Source organism: Diabrotica virgifera, chromosome 3 (assembly GCF_917563875.1).
Source record: "Diabrotica virgifera virgifera chromosome 3, PGI_DIABVI_V3a".
NCBI lineage: Eukaryota > Metazoa > Arthropoda > Insecta > Coleoptera > Chrysomelidae > Diabrotica > Diabrotica virgifera.
Window position 1 is genome coordinate 80697114 of NC_065445.1, and position 15789 is coordinate 80712902.

Below are 15789 nucleotides of genomic sequence, written 5' to 3' on the forward strand. Positions count from 1 at the left end.
TATTACTTCTTCTTCTTTGGATCATCATCACTATATTTACCCTATCTACCGCTACTCTGAAGACTTCTATTGACTGCATTAAAACCAGAGTCCCTTAACTTTTTCAACCATGACACTCTCCTTCTTCCGATACTCCTTCCTCCTCTTATATTTCCCTGTATTATCAGTCTTAGCATTTTATATCGCTGTCCCCTCATTACTTGTCCCAGATATATAACTTTCCTATTTTTGTTGTGTTTATAATTTCAAACCACATTTCAAATGACTGTAGACTGTAGCTTATTTATATATCCTTGGATTTTTCAAACGCAATTCTTGCTATTTGTGTGTGTTCTATATTACTTTAGAATATGCTTTACTCGTCTACTTTACGCGTCGATTTGTTCAGTATCTGTATTGTTTATTAAATTTGTGGATATTCCATTGTGTATATGCAATATAATGAATTTTTTCATTAAATAGAGATTAAATACAATAAAAAAATAGTTGTTTTCTCATTTATCATGGATTATATTTTATTTTTTAATTATAATCCAAGTTCTTACTTTAATATCAGTAAAATTACCAGTAACGATATTATAGCAGGTGCAAAGAAATTAAAAAACAAATTTTCCTGCGGTCCTGATAACTTTCCTGTTTCGATACTTAAATGTCACGTCGAGTCATTCATAGAACCACTTGTTGTAATTTTTAACCTCATTCTTAAGACAACAACATTTCCAACTGCGTGGAAAAATACAAGAGTTTGTCCTATTTTTAAATCAGGTTCAAACTCTGATATATCTAACTATCGACCTATCGCTCTTATATCAGCATTCTCTAAACTGTTCGAAATTATTTTGATAGATTACTTGTATGCTCATGTGCATTGTTTGATTACCAGCAGTCAACATGGTTTTGTGAAGGCTCGGAGTACGGCAACAAACCTTTGTATATTTACAGAATATGTTTCGTCAACTTTAGATTCAAGACAACAGGTGGACGTCATATACACTGATTTCAGTAAAGCGTTTGACCGAGTCTTACACAATAAATTGCTAACAAAATTAAATCAGTTTGGAATTTCCAATAACTTTCAAATATTACTGAAATCATATTTAACTGATAGGAGTTTGTTCGTAGAATATCAAGGCTTTCGATCTTTTCGTTTTGTTGCCACGTCTGGAGTAGGTACCTCAGGGATCAAATCTGGGTCCCTCATTATTTCTCCTTTTTGGTAATGATATCTGCTCCATCGTAGACTCTGAAACACTGTTGTATGCGGACGATATGAAAATATTTCGCAAAATTAACCATATTTCCGACTGCGTTAAGCTTCAACAGGATATCTCTGCCATTAATGAATGGTGTTTCAATAATCAACTATCCTTAAATATAAAGAAATGTAATGTCCTATACCCGAAAGATCAATAACATACATTTCGATTATAAGGTCAACAACATTTTACTGTCTTCTACCTCAGAGTTTAAAGATCTTGGTGTTATATTTGACAGTCAATTAACATTCTCAACTCATATTAATACCGTGGTCTCTAAAGCAACCAAATCTTTAGGATATATTATTAGAAGCTGCAGAGATGTAACGTCTGTTGAAGCTTTGCGAAGTTTATATTTTGGACTTGTTAGTAGTAGACTTAATTACTGCAGCGTGGTATGGAATCCTAATCATGCAGAACTTGTCTCTAATCTTGAGTCTGTTCAAAAAATATTCTTAAGATATTGTTACCTCAAAAAATATAACAGATATCCGGTTAGAGGCTACAGCTATAATTTACTCCTTTCTGAGTTTGGATTCCATTCACTGCGTAAGCAGCGTGAAATAAACGACCTAATATTCATCTTCAAAATTGTCAATTGCCTAATTAATAGCGATGTTTTGCTTAGTCTTATAGACTTTAATGTACCACGAGCTGTGTCACGTTCAGGTGTAACTTTTCATATCTCGGTGCCTAATTCGCAACATAATTTCTATTGTCCAATAAAAAGTATGTGCAGAAGTGTTAATAACTTAAGATCTGTGGACATTTTTTTTCTTAGTTTTAACATCTTTAAACGCGAAATACGCAATAGCTTATCGAATTGATGTCATGTTATTTTTCTTTATTAAGGTCTTTGTTTTTTTTTATTATTGTTTATGTGTATTAGCAACAGAAACATTTTTGGTTATTTTTTATTTAATTTTATATTTTGTCATCAAGTGTTCAGTCAATGTAGTTTTCTTATGTACACCTTTATGGGTTTATACCTGGTGGATGTATATTTCAATAAATAAATAAATATCAATTTCGACATGATTCATTATAAACCGAAAGTATAGCATGGCACTGATATTAAGTTATCTTCCTAGGACTTCGTGTAGGAAGCATATTATCCGATTGGGGGGGATTAACTTAAGGAGGGGTATGGTTTGAAATTTCCAATTTTTTTTTATGAAAATGTATAACATCAAGAATACTCTGAAAACTTCAGGTTGTTCGCAGTTCCGGTGTGGCGTGTTCGCTCGCGGGCAGACCAGGCTCAGGAATCGTTTCGGGGTCGTAGGCCCCGATAACATAATTGAGTTGGCATTGGGAAGCAGGGATAATTTCGAGTTCATAATAGACGTGATAACAGATATAATTAAAGATAGGGCAGCGCGTGAAAGGGCACAGCAGGGTGTAAAAAAAAAAAAAAAAAAAAAAAAAAAAATAATAATAATAAATCCTATGTCTATTGGTTATTGGTGGTATGGTGGTAGGTACAATATTTTATAGTGTAGGTAAGTATGATTTGCGTATGTCGGTTAGTAAAGGCAGACAAGGGTAGAGAGTTACATAATGGGCTTGAACTAGATATACAGGTAAAAAATAAATGTAGGGGGAAAAAAAAAGAAAAAAAAAAAACAGGCGGCCCTCCCGTCTAGGGCCGCCCCCAGTCCCATGAATAGTTCCAACCGTCTCTTCGATCCCACATAGGGATCACGTAACCCAATTACGGCCCTATCGTTTCCGATAGGTGCATAAGAAACCCCTCCTTGTAGGGACAAGACACTCCAACTCTCCCCCTACCGTTTTTAGGTAGGGGGAAGTATATAGGCCATTTTCAAGAACATGTTTACGGACAGCGCGGGATGTCCCCATGTATCGTTCTCTACAGAACACGTCCAGGGACATTCCGGGTCGGAAGAAGGGGTGGTTTTAGTTGGTAGGCGGCTGGTTATGGGGGGCACGCGGGATGCATCGACCACACGTGGTTTGCGCATCCTAGCGTGTTCTCCTCTCCTGTCGAGTCCAACAGTACTAGGGACATCTTCCCTAGTCAGCTATGAGCGTTCCCCTCGGTCAAAAAAAAAAAAAAAAGGTTGTTCGCAGTCAAATTACCAAAGATACAACATGTTGAATATTCCTCCTTTCAACTCGGTTGGCACCCGTGTTGAGCTGCCCCCCCCCCCCCCACTTGCAAAAATCAAAAAACAAATAGCCCTGATTTATGAGCTATTTATGAGCTCTCATATTCCGCAAACTAAAAATTTTGAGCTCGTTCCACTGAGCAGGAATTTGATACTTTAGTGGGGGGGCTGAGTCAGCCCCCCCCACTACTTAAAAATAGGAATATTGAATCGGTTTTTGCGGCAGAATTACGAGCTATTTATGAGCTCTTGAAATTATATAGTTTCGATTTTTGAGCTCATCCCCTTCACCCTTAAACAACCCTTTAATTGATTTTACTTAAGAGAAAAATGCTGAGAAAACTTAAAATATGTCGTATTGCGGATATAATTTCTATAGCTTATATACTCTAAGAATAAACTATTAAATCACGTGCATTTCGATTATTGAGCTACAACCCCTTCGCAAGAAAACCACCCTATCTTCCCGGCTTAAGAGAAAGTTGTACTTCAAATGCATTAAACTAATTATTTGGCGACTACATATCCTTGAATAATTTATAAGCTTGAAAATTACGCGCATTTAGATCAGTAAATTGCAATTTATTTTGTATAGTGCAGTCACTGAAGGTAAAAATCAACGATTACCTTCAATTTCGGTGAACCTTCATCGATTTTCACGAAAATTGGTCAGTGATTAGGGGATACGTCAAGAAACAAAGGTGACATGGTACCACCTTGCGCCTTAACCCTAAGGGTGGATGCCGCCCCTTCTCGGGGGTGAAAATTATTTTATTAAAAATAACTGCACAAATCAATAAAAGAACAAATTAAAAGCAATATTTATTATATAAAGTTAATAAAATAAGTCAATACTTTTTAAGTTATTAAAGATCAAAGATTTTAATTATTTGTGAAAAAAATTCATGTTATGAAGCGGTTTTTCGTAAATCACTGAAAAACTGTAAGTTTTTACAAAAAAGTTAATAGTAGTTTAATTCGTATAGCTTATATTCTAAGAATAAACTCTTAAATCACGCGCCGTTCGATTATAGAGCTACAACCCCTTCGCAAGAAAACCATCCCATATTCCCGGCTTAAGAGAGAGTTGTACTTAAAATAATTTAAATTGATTATTTGGCGACTACATATCGTTTAATAATTTATGAGCTTGCAAAATATACCCATCTAAATTATTGAATTGCCATTTTCTTTCTATAGTGCAGTCACTGAAGGTAAAAATCAACTATGACCTTCGATTTCGAAGTACGAATTAACAATAACAACTTGGGGTTTTAACCTGAGGTATATGTCACCCCTTCTCGGGGGGGGGGGAATTACTTTATTAAAAATAACCCCACAAATCGAGTGAGGGACAAATTGTAAGCAAAATTTGTTATACAATGTGATTAAAATAAATCAATACTTTTTGAGTTATTAAAGATCAAATATTTTAATTTTTGTGAAAGAAAATGCATGCTTTAAAGCAATTTTTCATAAATAACTCAAAAACTGTAAGTTTTTACAAAAAAGTGTTTATCACTTAAATTGAAACTAATAAAAAATATAATAAATTGCTGACTTGAAAAACCCTTTAATGTTAATTTAAAGAAGTTATTGGTAATTAAATGTATATTTTTTCTGCGACTGTTCAAATCTAAGGATTCAAGCTTAAATAACGGGAAAGAGATGCATTTTATAACTTAGGTACTAAATATTTGTCAAAGTACTTAGAAATACCTATCAAAAATGAGCTCCAGAAAAAGTTGATAGCATCAAAATCCGCTCACCAATTTTCGTGAAAATGAATGGAGATTTACCGAAATCGAAAGTCATAGTTGATTTTTACCTTCAGTGACTGCACTTTAGAAAGAAAATGGCAATTAAATAATTGAGATGCGTATATTTTGCGAGATCATAAATTATTAAACGATATCTAGTCGCCAAATAATTAATTTAAATTAATTTAAATTATTTTAAGTACAACTCTCTCTTAAGCCGGGAATATGGGATGATTTTCTTGCGAAGGGGTTGTAGCTTAATAATCGAAAGGCGCGTGATTTAAGAGTTTATTCTTAAAATATAAGCTATACGAATAAAACTACTATTAACTTTTTTGTAAAAACTTACAGTTTTTCAGTGATTTACGAAAAACCGCTTCAAAACATGCATTTTTTTCACGAATAATTAAAATTTTTGATGTTTAATAACTTAAAAAGTATTGACTTATTTCAATAACTTTATATAATAAATTTTGCTTATAATTTGTTCTTTTATAGATTTGTGCAGTTATTTTTTATAAAATAATTTTCACCCCGAGAAGGGGCGGTATCCACCCTCAGGGTAAAGGCGCAAGGTGGTACCATGTCACCTTTGTTTCTTGAGGTATCCTCTAACCACTGACCAATTTTCGTGAAAATCGATGAAGGTTCACCGAAATTGAAGGTAATCGTTGATTTTTACTTTCAGTGACTGCACTATACAAAATAAATTGCAATTTACTGATCTAAATGCGCGTAATTTGGAAGTTTATAAATTATTAAATTATATGTAGTAGCCAAATAATTAATTTAATGAATTTTAAGTACAACTTTCTCTTAAACCGGGAAGATAGGGTGGTTTTCTTGCGAAGGGGTTGTAGCTCAATAATCGAAATGCACGTGGTTTAATAGTTTATTCTTAGAGTATAATATACGCTATAGGAATTATATCCGCAATACGATATATTTTAAGTTTTCTCAGCATTTTTCTCTTAAGTTAAATCAATTAAAGGGTTGTTTGGGGGTGAAGGGGATGAGCTCAAAAATCGAAACTATATAATTTTAAGAGCTCATAAATAGCTCGTAATTCTGCCGCAAAAACCGATTCAATATTCCGATTTTTAAGTAGTGGCTAGTATTAAATTCCTGCTCAGTGGAACGAGCTCAAAATTTTTAGTTTGCGGAATATGAAAGCTCATAAATAGCTCATAAATCAGGGCTATTTGTTTTTTAATTTTTGCAAGTGGGGGGGGGGGCAGCTCAACACGGGTTCGGTTGGCCGTGGTTTAGTGCCAGCACGCTTGAGCGTAGTGAGAGACAGAGAAACGTTCAACAACTGTTCTCCTTTTCTTTTGTAGATTAGTCTGCGATTCAAAAGTATATTCCGGTGTGCATTACTTTACGATTTGACAGCCAAACAAGAAGACGAAGACGAAGTTGTCAAAACTTTAAACGCGTTTTTCTCAAAACTGCTTTTTCAAAGGCGGTGGACATTGTAACTCAAAAACTGTTTGACCAATCCACCTAAAATTTTGCATACAATTTCTTTAGGCACGCTGTCGAGATATATTTATTTTTATGCTTATTTTTTGTTTAACAATAATAAATATGTTGATTTTCACCCTTTTAGTTTTCTTTGATTTCCGAGTGATACCATGAACTTAAAAATCGTAAAGACCTTACTAATAAGCCAATAAAATTTTTATGAATTTTTTGTTTTACATGATCTAGTGACAAGTTCTGATGTCCACCGCAAAATCCATTTTTTTAGGTGTCTCTAAATATTTGCCACCGTTGGCGTTAACTTATTTTTCAATATTTTTCTTGAAAATGTTTTTGAGTTTCTTTGAATTGTAATAAGATTATTTAATTTAAAAATAAAATAATTGTAACATGGTTCAAAAAACACAAAAATGTGATCGAGATGTTGATTTCAAATCATACTCCCCTCCTTAACATGAAATATTAATTGAATATAATATACAAACAAGGGCATTTTAAGCCGAATACTCTGCCATCTGCCGTCTCTTCGCTATACTGAATTTACTGAAAGGTAAATGCGGGATCACTCCTCATCTCAGAGTTGCCAGTTGCCACTACTGCATCTTCAACAGATGACGCTGACTGTACGCTTTGCTCTCATGTTTGTTACATTTTTAAATTACTATAAACTACACTAAATAAAAAGGTAACCAATAGTTTACACATCTTTGTCTTTTTAAGGTACTTTAGAGATATATAATAAATTCGGGAGTTCAGGATATTACAATTATATACTTCTGAAATATTTTGTCGCATTTCATTGTAAAAAAATCACGTAAGTAGTTTAAAATTTACAAAAGAAGTACAGTGTCAGCCATAGAAAACGTTTAAAATCTGTGCCAGTGTATGTTTACTTTTAATGTTATATTATGAAACCGTTTTAAATAAAAAATGTAAGCTGAAGTTCAGTGGAATTAGAAATGTGGAAGAAAAAGAAGAACTTACAACTTCCCAAGGCAAATTGTTTAAAAATAAAACGGGATAGTTCGCGAGAGTTGGCTGTATACCATCTAGTTAATAGACCTGGATCCCGCATACCAAAAAAAGCTGATTAATAGCAAGCTGAAAATTTGTTAACAGCTTAACGGTGTCTGGTCGGACAAACTTTGATGTATGGGAACACTGGAACAGGGGAAGTTTTAATTGTGGAACAGGTTAAAAATTTTGAACGTCAGACTACGAAAACTTTCCATGTATTTTGTCGGACAGAACTTCGAATTGATTTGTTACCATTTTATTAAACTCTCATGCAAAAATCAGACTGGTGTTTATCACCAATCTGGACATTCTAATGAGTGGAACACGAAGAACATGTCAAATGACAGGAATCACGTTGGTTAGTAATAGCAGTCTGATTTTTGCATGAGAGTTTAATGAAAGGGTAACAAATAAATTGGATGTTCTGTCCGACAAAATACATGGGACGTTTTCGTAATCTGACGTTCCAAATTTTTAAACTGTTCCACAATTAAAACTTCCCCTGTTCCGGTGTACCCGTACATCAAAGTTTGTACGACTAGACACCGTTAAGCTATTAACAAATTTTCAGCTTGCTATTAATCAACTTTTTTTTTGATACACGGGACCCAGGCCTATAAGTAACTTTTAACATGAAGTAAAAACTCCCTTGTGTAGTTGGTATAAAATGTAATAAAGAATTAAAATTTTAAAAATCCAAAAAATTACATTTTAAATAATAGTCCATGTGGTGAGACCGCTCCCGTCTGGAAAAAATTTCTGATTCGGTTTCTTTGTGGATTCCTATTCAAAAATGTCCCCTTTAAACAAGTCTGAAGGGTGCCCGGCGGAAGTTTTGGGCAGAAATTGTTTAAACAATTTTTTTAAACAAATACAAAAGATTAAGTTTTTTTGCCCTGGAACATATATTTTTAGGTTTTTTGGGTCATTCTAAACTAGAAAGGTATCTTGTTATTTTTCTTAAAAATTGACAGTTTTCGAGTTATAGGCGATTTAAAATCTGAAAAATGCGAAAATACGCATTTTCGAGGCTTAAAAACTCATATTTAAATTAGTATTTTTGAGGTTGCCAATACTTAAATAGAAGATTAAACATTCCACTTCAATATTCTGAAGAGTGATCGCGTCTAACCTTAATTTATACCGTTGTTTTTTAATTGTTAAATATGCGTGTTTATCCGATTTTTTGCCGGTGCGGCTCGCTCTATTTCAAAAGTCTCCTATTTTCCTCCGAAAAATATTTTTTCTAGATTCTTTGGGATATTCTAAATAAAATAAGTTTCTTGACATTTTTTTCAGAAGTTAATAGTTTTAAAGTTATAAGCGATTTAAAATCCGAAAAATGCCAAAAAAACGCATTTTCGGATTTTAAATCGCTTATAACTTTAAAACTGTTAACTTTTGAGAAAAATGTCTAGAAACTTATTTTATTTAGAATATCCCAAAGAATCTAGAAAAAATTCTCTTTTGGAGGGAAATTGGAGATTTTTGAAATAGAGCGCGCCGCACCGGCAAAAAAATCGGATGGACATGCATATTTAACAATTAAAAAACAACGCTTTAAATTAAGTTTTGACACAATCACTTTTCAGAATCTTGAAGCTGAATGTTTAGACTTCAATTTAAGTATCTGGCACCTCAAAAATACTAATTAAAATATGAGTTTTTAGGCCTCGAAAATGCGTATTTTCGCATTTTTCAGATTTTAAATCGCCTATAACTCGAAAACTATCAATTTTTGAGAAAATTTACAAAATACCTTTCTTGTTTAGAATGACCCACAAAACTTAAAAATATATGTTCCGAAGCAAAAAAACGTGATCTTTTGTATTTGTTTAAAAAATGTGTTCAAACAATTTCTGCCCAAAAATTCCGCCCGGCACCCTTCAGATTTGTTTAAAGGGGACATTTTTGAATAGGAATCCATAAAGAAACCGAATCAGAAATTTTTCCAGACGGGAGCGGTCTCACCACATGGACTATAAGTGAAAATAATGTAACTAAACGTCCATCTCGCAGACTAGCGTGGTCCAAAGTAGACGTTTAATTATGTGAAAGCACATAGAGTACTCACATGTGTTTGGAGTTTTTGGAATGGAACATTTCATCTAACCAGTGTTTGGCATTGTGGCTATTTTGCAAGGACACGGAGTTCACTGAAGATGGACTGATAAGTCCGAAAACGTTCGTTCTGAACAATCAATGTAATCCTTTTGAACAAATTTTATACCAACTATACAAGGGAGTTTTTACTTCACGTTAAAAGTTACAGATTGTTTCTTTTAAGAAATCTTAACTCCAGAAAGACAATTTATGACCGTCGACAAGAAGATTATAGGAATAGAAAACGCTGCATTGAAATTCCACGAATTCACAGACGAAGAAAAGCTATGGCACCCAAAAGAAACATCCTCTAACGCAGACAACGATGAATAAACAAAATACTGACTTGAGTACAAAAATATGCTCATTGGTCAGAAGAACACTGTATTATTTTCAATTGAGACGCATTCTTTTGTGTAGGGGTACCTATCAAATTTTGTACGGAGAGGTGTGGACGAAAAGTTACGTTTAGCTCAGTTGGTCCAAACAGGGACCGACAGCTCCCTTGGGATGTTGTGGGTCTGTAAAAACAGACGACCAGAATTACAAACACTCACCACCATAAATTCAGGTCACGTTTTATATTAGAACTCAGAATAACCGAGACAAAGACCCACACATAAGCGGAGCAGCAATATTATTGATCAGAAGAAGCAAAATCGGGGATAAAAGGGTAGAATGCGAAAACATGGAGTTGATTCCAGCTTACTCCAATTAGCCTCTTCTACTCAAATCCAGCTCTCACCTTCACGCTGGTGTCCCCTGTAAATCGAGTAACCCAACTTGAGATCCGGTATCCAACCCCGGGCGGATCGGGAACTAACGAGAGCGGGTGAAATGGCTCTCTGAAAAGGGGGTTTGGGGTTGGGTTACTACCCAACCCTATAAAAAGCCTATTGTTATGAGAGCTACAAAAAAAGAGACCGGTCTAACCTGCAACGAACTCGCAAAAGATGGAGGGAAGTTGCCAGGACTAGACAGGAGTGGCGACTCCTTTACGAGCAGGCCAAGATTCACAACAAATTGTCTTAATATCAGGTAGGGTTAGTTATACAGGGTGTCCAGAAACTCTACCGACAGACGAAAACAGAAGATTTCTCAGATAATTTTAAGACAATTTAACCCAATTCATCTAGTCCGAAAATGCTTCGTAAAGGAGCTAGAGCTATTTGAAGATGGCATCTGGTAATTAGTTTTTCTTAAATATCTCCAGAACGCTTCTATTTAGAAAAACGAAAATTGGTACACATAGGCGTCCGTTTTGGGTAGGGCAACAGTTATATTATCGCATAATTTTTTGTTTTTAATTTTTAAGCATTTTTGAATCTGCATTATTAAAACCTAAGGTATTATAGCACTAAAAGATACTCTTACTTTAGTTCAATAGAATACACCGTTTTCTAGAAAAATCGATTTGAAAATTTTTCGTTTTTTGAATATCAAATAAAAATTTAAAAAAAAATATTTAGAAAAACGAAAACTGGTACGTTTATTTATATTCCAGAGATGAATCGATTTCATTAATTTCGAATTTCTAGAACCGGTCATATGCGTCCGTTTTGGGTAGGTCAACGGTTATTTTATCGCATAACTTTTTTGTCTTTAATTTTTAAGAATTTTTGACACTAAATTATTAAATTATGAGGTATTCTAGTACTAAAAGTTACTCTTGCTTTAAGTTGGTAAAATACACCTTTTTTTGGAAAAATTTTTTCATTTTTTTTTAAATTCAGGAAACGAAAAATTTTCAAATCGATTTTTCTAGAAAACGGTGTGTTTTACCGACTTAAAGCAAGAGTACCTTTTAGTACTAGAATACCTCACAATTTTATAATCTAGTATCAAAAATGCTTAAAAGTTAAAGACAAAAAAGTTATGCAGATAAAATATCCGTTGCCCCGCCGAAAACGGACGCCTATGACTGGTGCTATAAACTCACATTGGGTGGAATCTATTTACCTCTGGAAGATAAATATGTGTACCAATTTTAGTTTTTCTAACTATAAGCGTTCTGGAGGTATTTAAGAAAAACTAATTACAAGACGCCATCTTCAAAGAGCTCTAGCTCCCTTAGGAAGCATTTTCGGACTAGGTGAATTTATTTAAATTGTCTTAAAATTATCTGAGGAATCTCCTGTCTTTGTTTGTCGGTAGAGTTTCTGGATTCCCTGTATATGTAGCCCTTCAAATATCGTAATGATACAGATTACAGCTAATATAAGTATATGCCTCACAACAAGCGCTGCAGAAAGAGATAGAACATAATATGTATGAAGATGGCACGAAAAGTAGAAAACTCGAACTACTGCATCATTTTGGACGATTGTAACGTCAAAATAGGTGAAACAAACACTTGAAATATTTCATTTCGTGTGAACGGTCAACAAATAGCAAGAGTAAAAACATAACCTACCTTGACACGAATCAAATATAGGAGAGAGAAAACAAGATTTAAAAAAAAGGCTAACCTATTCAAATGACATGATGTATCAATGCCCATAAAATTCAGGTTAATAGCATGTCAGGTTATTATCATATATTTCCTATAATATTGTAATGAGTTGAGACGTGGACTCTCACAGACGCCATCTGCAAGAAAATTAAGGCTTTCGAAATGCGGTTTTATCGTCAAAACCTGAAGATATCTTATACCAACCGCGTTACTAATCAGAACGTTTGATTAGGAATACAAAAAACAAAAGAGCCGTTAACTACAATAAAAACAGAAAAAATCGAATACCTCCGTCACATCATAAGGAACAGTGATATGAATTGTTTCAACACAATACGCGTTTCAACATAATAACCACAAATCTTTTCAGAACAGTAGTGTGCAAATTACCTACAAATTGTCATGATGGTCGCCAACTTCCTACACGGACAGGCACTGCAAGAAGAAGATGACCAAATAAAATCAATATCAATAATCAAGGGAAGAGGAAAGCAGCAAATAGATCCTACTCAATACTATTTTCTCTACATGTTAAATGGAATAGTATGATCTAATGTCTACTATTAATATCTTGTACCAAGATGGATATTTTTATTATTATTGTTTACTTAATTTCACATTTTAATGAATAATAAATAAGCGTATTTAAGGGTATTAAAATAGTCCAGTTGAGTTAGACTAATAACAGGCCTAACCTTGCATTAGGAGCTGCCCCATATTTTATTTTTCTAATCTTTAGGGCGGTCAATAGTAGCGTAAATTTAAAATCTCGGCAGAATTCCGGCATTGCGTTAGTCGCCATCTTGATTTTAAACGAGAACCGTTTTTGCTCAATATCTCCGCCATTTTCAACTGTTCGACAAAAAGTATATCATTTCTATTTTTACAATTTTTTCGTGCCGTCGATATTTTCCGAGTTATGGCGGAAAATAATGACAGTTAGAGCATAATTATTCAATTATATCGTTTATTATTAGTTTTACGACACAAATGTTTCTATACAACAATAGAGAGAATTAAATTCTACACAATTTTAATCTCTTTCATTTCTTTGCTAAAGTTAATATTTAAGGTAGTACGTATGCGATAATGGCGCGAGCGTAAGACCAGATTGATTTTGTAGCAATTGTTTTCGTTCAATATCTACGCCACTTTTAACTAAAATTATTCCAAATATGATTTCCTACAATTTATTTTTAAAAAAATTTTTCATGCGGTTGATATTTTCCAAGTTAAGCGGGAAAATAGTAAAAAGTGGTGGGGGAGCATAATTACTGAATTGAATCTTGTTTCCGAGCTGCCCCAAATTTTATAATTCTATCCTTTAGGGGAGACCAATAGTAGTGTAAATTTAAAATCTCTTTAAAATTTAAAAACAATTGCTATAAAATCAATCAGGTCTTGCGCTCGCGCCTTTACCGATGCGTACTACCTTAAATATTGATTTTAGCAAAAAAATGAAGTAAATCAAAATTGTAGAATATTTAATTCTCTTCATTTTGTATAGGTTCAAATTTGTTGTAAAACTAATAATAAACGAGATAATTCAATAATTATGCTCTGTCACTATTTTTCCCCATAACTCGGAAAATATCGACCGCACGAAAAAAATTATAATAAACTAAATTATAGAAAATCGTATTCTTAGTAATTTAAGTTTGTACATTTTGTCGAAAAGTTGAAAATGGCGGAGATATGGAGCAAAAACGTTTCTCGTTTAAAATCAAAATGGCGGCTAAAGCAACGGTCAAATTCAGTCGAAAGATTAGAAAAATAAAATTTGTGGCAGCTCGTAATGCAAGGTCAAATGCTATCCCGACTGGGCTAAAAATTTATTTAAAATGAGCCTCTTATCCATTAAAAGGATTTGCTAGGTTTTGCAATAGCTAACACAATAATTCTTTTATATAATTTTACAAACAGAATTAACGAAAATATTGCTAATGTTGATATAAATGTCGAATCAGTTCTCCTCTGTCGCTACAAACGAAATCACAATTATCAGACATACATTTAAATTTTTCTGGTTGGTTTCCGGCAGCCATTTTTGATTCAATGTCACATTTGACACTTTCAGTCTTCATACTCTCTGATTGTTCTTTTTCTGAGTCATCAGTCTCTTCCTCTACTTTTTTAATGCCTTTTAAGTATCTTATACATTTTTTGGTACTTGTTTGGTAGCGCTTTGGTTTTACTGTTTTATCTAAAAGAAAAAACTATGTTAATATACAAAACAAATTAACAAATAAGAAATAAGTTTAAAAATAAAACCAGTCTAAATATCTTTCTCTTAATGTGCCTCTTCGTGACGAATGTTGGCGATCATCATGGCAATCTTTATCTTATCTGCAACAGAGCGGAAACGCTTCACAGATGTGTTGGACCAGGTTCTAAGGTTCCTTAACAATCATGCTTTTCTTCTTCCAGGACCTCGCTTTCCAATTTTTTTTTCTTGAAAGATATCTTGTAGGATTTCAAATCTGGATTCATTTAGCATATTGTGTCCGAAGTATTGTATCTTTCGAGATTCGATGGTAGCCAGTAGGTACCTCTCGGTTGTTCTTCATTCTTCTGCGGACCTCCTAATTTGTGACCCGGTCAGTCTCTGGGATTTCCTATTTAAGTCTAAATATACATTGAACGATATACAATGACCATTAACCATAACATCAGAAAGGAAAATATTAGAAATAGTCCAAGTATTGAAGCTTAAAATAGGACAAAACCTCGCAATTTTTACAGAATGGATCGATTTGCTTGAAAATTTGAGAACAAGTAGTGGATAGTTCAAGGATCAAAATCTATATGAGGCCGAAAGGCCGAAAGACCGCAAAAGTTGGTAAAAACATTCATTCTAAGCAAAAAACGTTTTATACATTTTTTTGATAAAATTAATAGTTTTCCATTTATTCGCTATCGAAAGTGTTAGTTTTATATCGAAAAAATCAATGTTTTTAATCAGTTTTCTGCTAATAAGTCAAAAAGTTTTCGTTTTATCAAAACAACTTTGCTTAACAAAAATGTACCTTTTGAAAAAATAAACAAAATAATTGTTTCTAATTTTCTTTAAGACCAATAGTAATCGAGCTATACATTATTATGTGGTACCTCTTCTTCGTCAAATTCTAAATATTGTAGTTTCAAAGTTAAAAGACGAAAAAATTATGCATTTTTCGAGGATAACTTGTTTAAACTAATTTAAAGTATTTAAAAATATATATCTCCAGAAATAAAAAAAATCTCTAGCTCAATAATTAAGTGACTTATAATGAAAAGAATGTCAGTCCCTATTTTTTTCAGCGAAGAAGTGATCCGACACAACCTCTTAATCACCACCCTAACATAAGTTAGTTATTGACTTTATTTGGACTTCTTTATTTGTGTATGATAATAGGTTCTAGAAGTTTGACTGCGAGTAACGAATTTTTGTAGTTTGGTAAAAAATGCCCTTTTCTTCAGAATAAAAAGATTAGCATCAGAGATACGAAAAAATGTTTAAACATGAAATTGTAGCTTATTGGATTCCCAAGAAGACAGTTTGCAAAAAAATTTTCTACGGCAAAAATTGAGTGAGCTTTTGACAATTA

At 33.4% G+C, this 15789-nt stretch overlaps 1 protein-coding gene across 1 annotated transcript in view; it reads right to left on the reverse strand.

The window, feature by feature from the left end:
• LOC126882525 (zinc finger protein 782-like) overlaps nucleotides 1–15789 on the reverse strand; it is a 162740-nt gene that overhangs the window by 142634 nt on the left and 4317 nt on the right. Inside the window, exon 2 of the mRNA XM_050647492.1 lies at nucleotides 14214–14405. Coding sequence (XP_050503449.1) covers nucleotides 14214–14405 — 192 coding nt within the window. The remainder of the gene's footprint in view (nucleotides 1–14213; nucleotides 14406–15789) is intronic.